The 899-nt window shown below is 57.6% G+C and overlaps 1 protein-coding gene across 1 annotated transcript in view; it reads left to right on the top strand.

The window, feature by feature from the left end:
• The window catches only part of LOC104463929 (merlin), a gene marked incomplete at its 3' end in the record, with an annotated part of 18,721 nt that overhangs the window by 15,900 nt on the left and 1,922 nt on the right, over positions 1–899 (top strand). Inside the window, exon 10 of the mRNA XM_010076446.1 lies at positions 709–831. Within this exon, the coding sequence (XP_010074748.1) occupies positions 709–831 (123 nt within the window). The remainder of the gene's footprint in view (positions 1–708; positions 832–899) is intronic.

Below are 899 nucleotides of genomic sequence, written 5' to 3'. Positions count from 1 at the left end.
AGCTCAGCGTCCTTGCGTTGGGAGGCCCAGAGCTGGATGCAGCACTCCAGGTGGGGCCTCACGAGAGCTGAGTAGAGGGGGAGAATCACCTCCCTCGATCTGCTGGGCACGCTCCTCTTGGTGCAGCCTGATTTCCCGCAGACTGAGCTGGAGGGAGAGTTTGTCTTATCTAGGAACTGATGGGGTGGTTGTGCTCTTTGATGGTTGTGACCTCCCCTATACACGAGTGGCAGTGAAGTTTCCAGTCTACTGGGTTAGATTTCCAAACAGAAGTCACATCCTTCAAGCCCCTGCCTTGCAGTGTGTCTGTATTTGATATTTTGGAGATGCCCTCAGACTGCCCTTAAGCCCGGTCTTGCCATCTGCTCAACTCGCCGTAGGAAACCCCAGGCGCAGCTGGAGCTCCTGGGACCCTCCTGGTCTGGGTCTGTCCTGTGGTCAGCGTCAGAGGGTGCTGTCTGGGAACACAGGCTGCTTGTAGGGTAGTGCTGGGGGGTAACAGCCTGATCAGGGGACGGGGGATTGTCTCGGGAGCGGCAGCCTTCAAGGGAGCAGCGTGCATCATGTCACTGCCGTTCGGTGACATCCCCGTGTTGATAAGCAGAGAGGGGCAGCAGTGTGGTCCTGGGCTCTGACCCCGCCTGGTGACCCTTCCTCATCCTACAAAAGCCTTTCTAATGGGTGGGATTTCTCCTCGCTTTTTCCTAGATGGAACGGCAGCGCCTGGCCCGAGAGAAGCAGATGAGAGAAGAGGCTGAGAGGACGAGGGATGAGCTGGAGAGGAGATTGATGCAGTTGAAGGAAGAGGCGACGATGGCCAACGAGGCTCTGGTGAGTCTCTGGGGGGTTGTTTCCCGAGATACTGCGGCTGCTCCTCACCTTTCCCCCTGCAGAAGCCT

This window comes from Pterocles gutturalis, unplaced genomic scaffold (genome assembly GCF_000699245.1).
Source record: "Pterocles gutturalis isolate BGI_N339 unplaced genomic scaffold, ASM69924v1 scaffold29843, whole genome shotgun sequence".
Taxonomy (NCBI): Eukaryota; Metazoa; Chordata; class Aves; order Pterocliformes; family Pteroclidae; genus Pterocles; species Pterocles gutturalis.
This window is presented reverse-complemented; position numbering and strand designations above follow the sequence as displayed.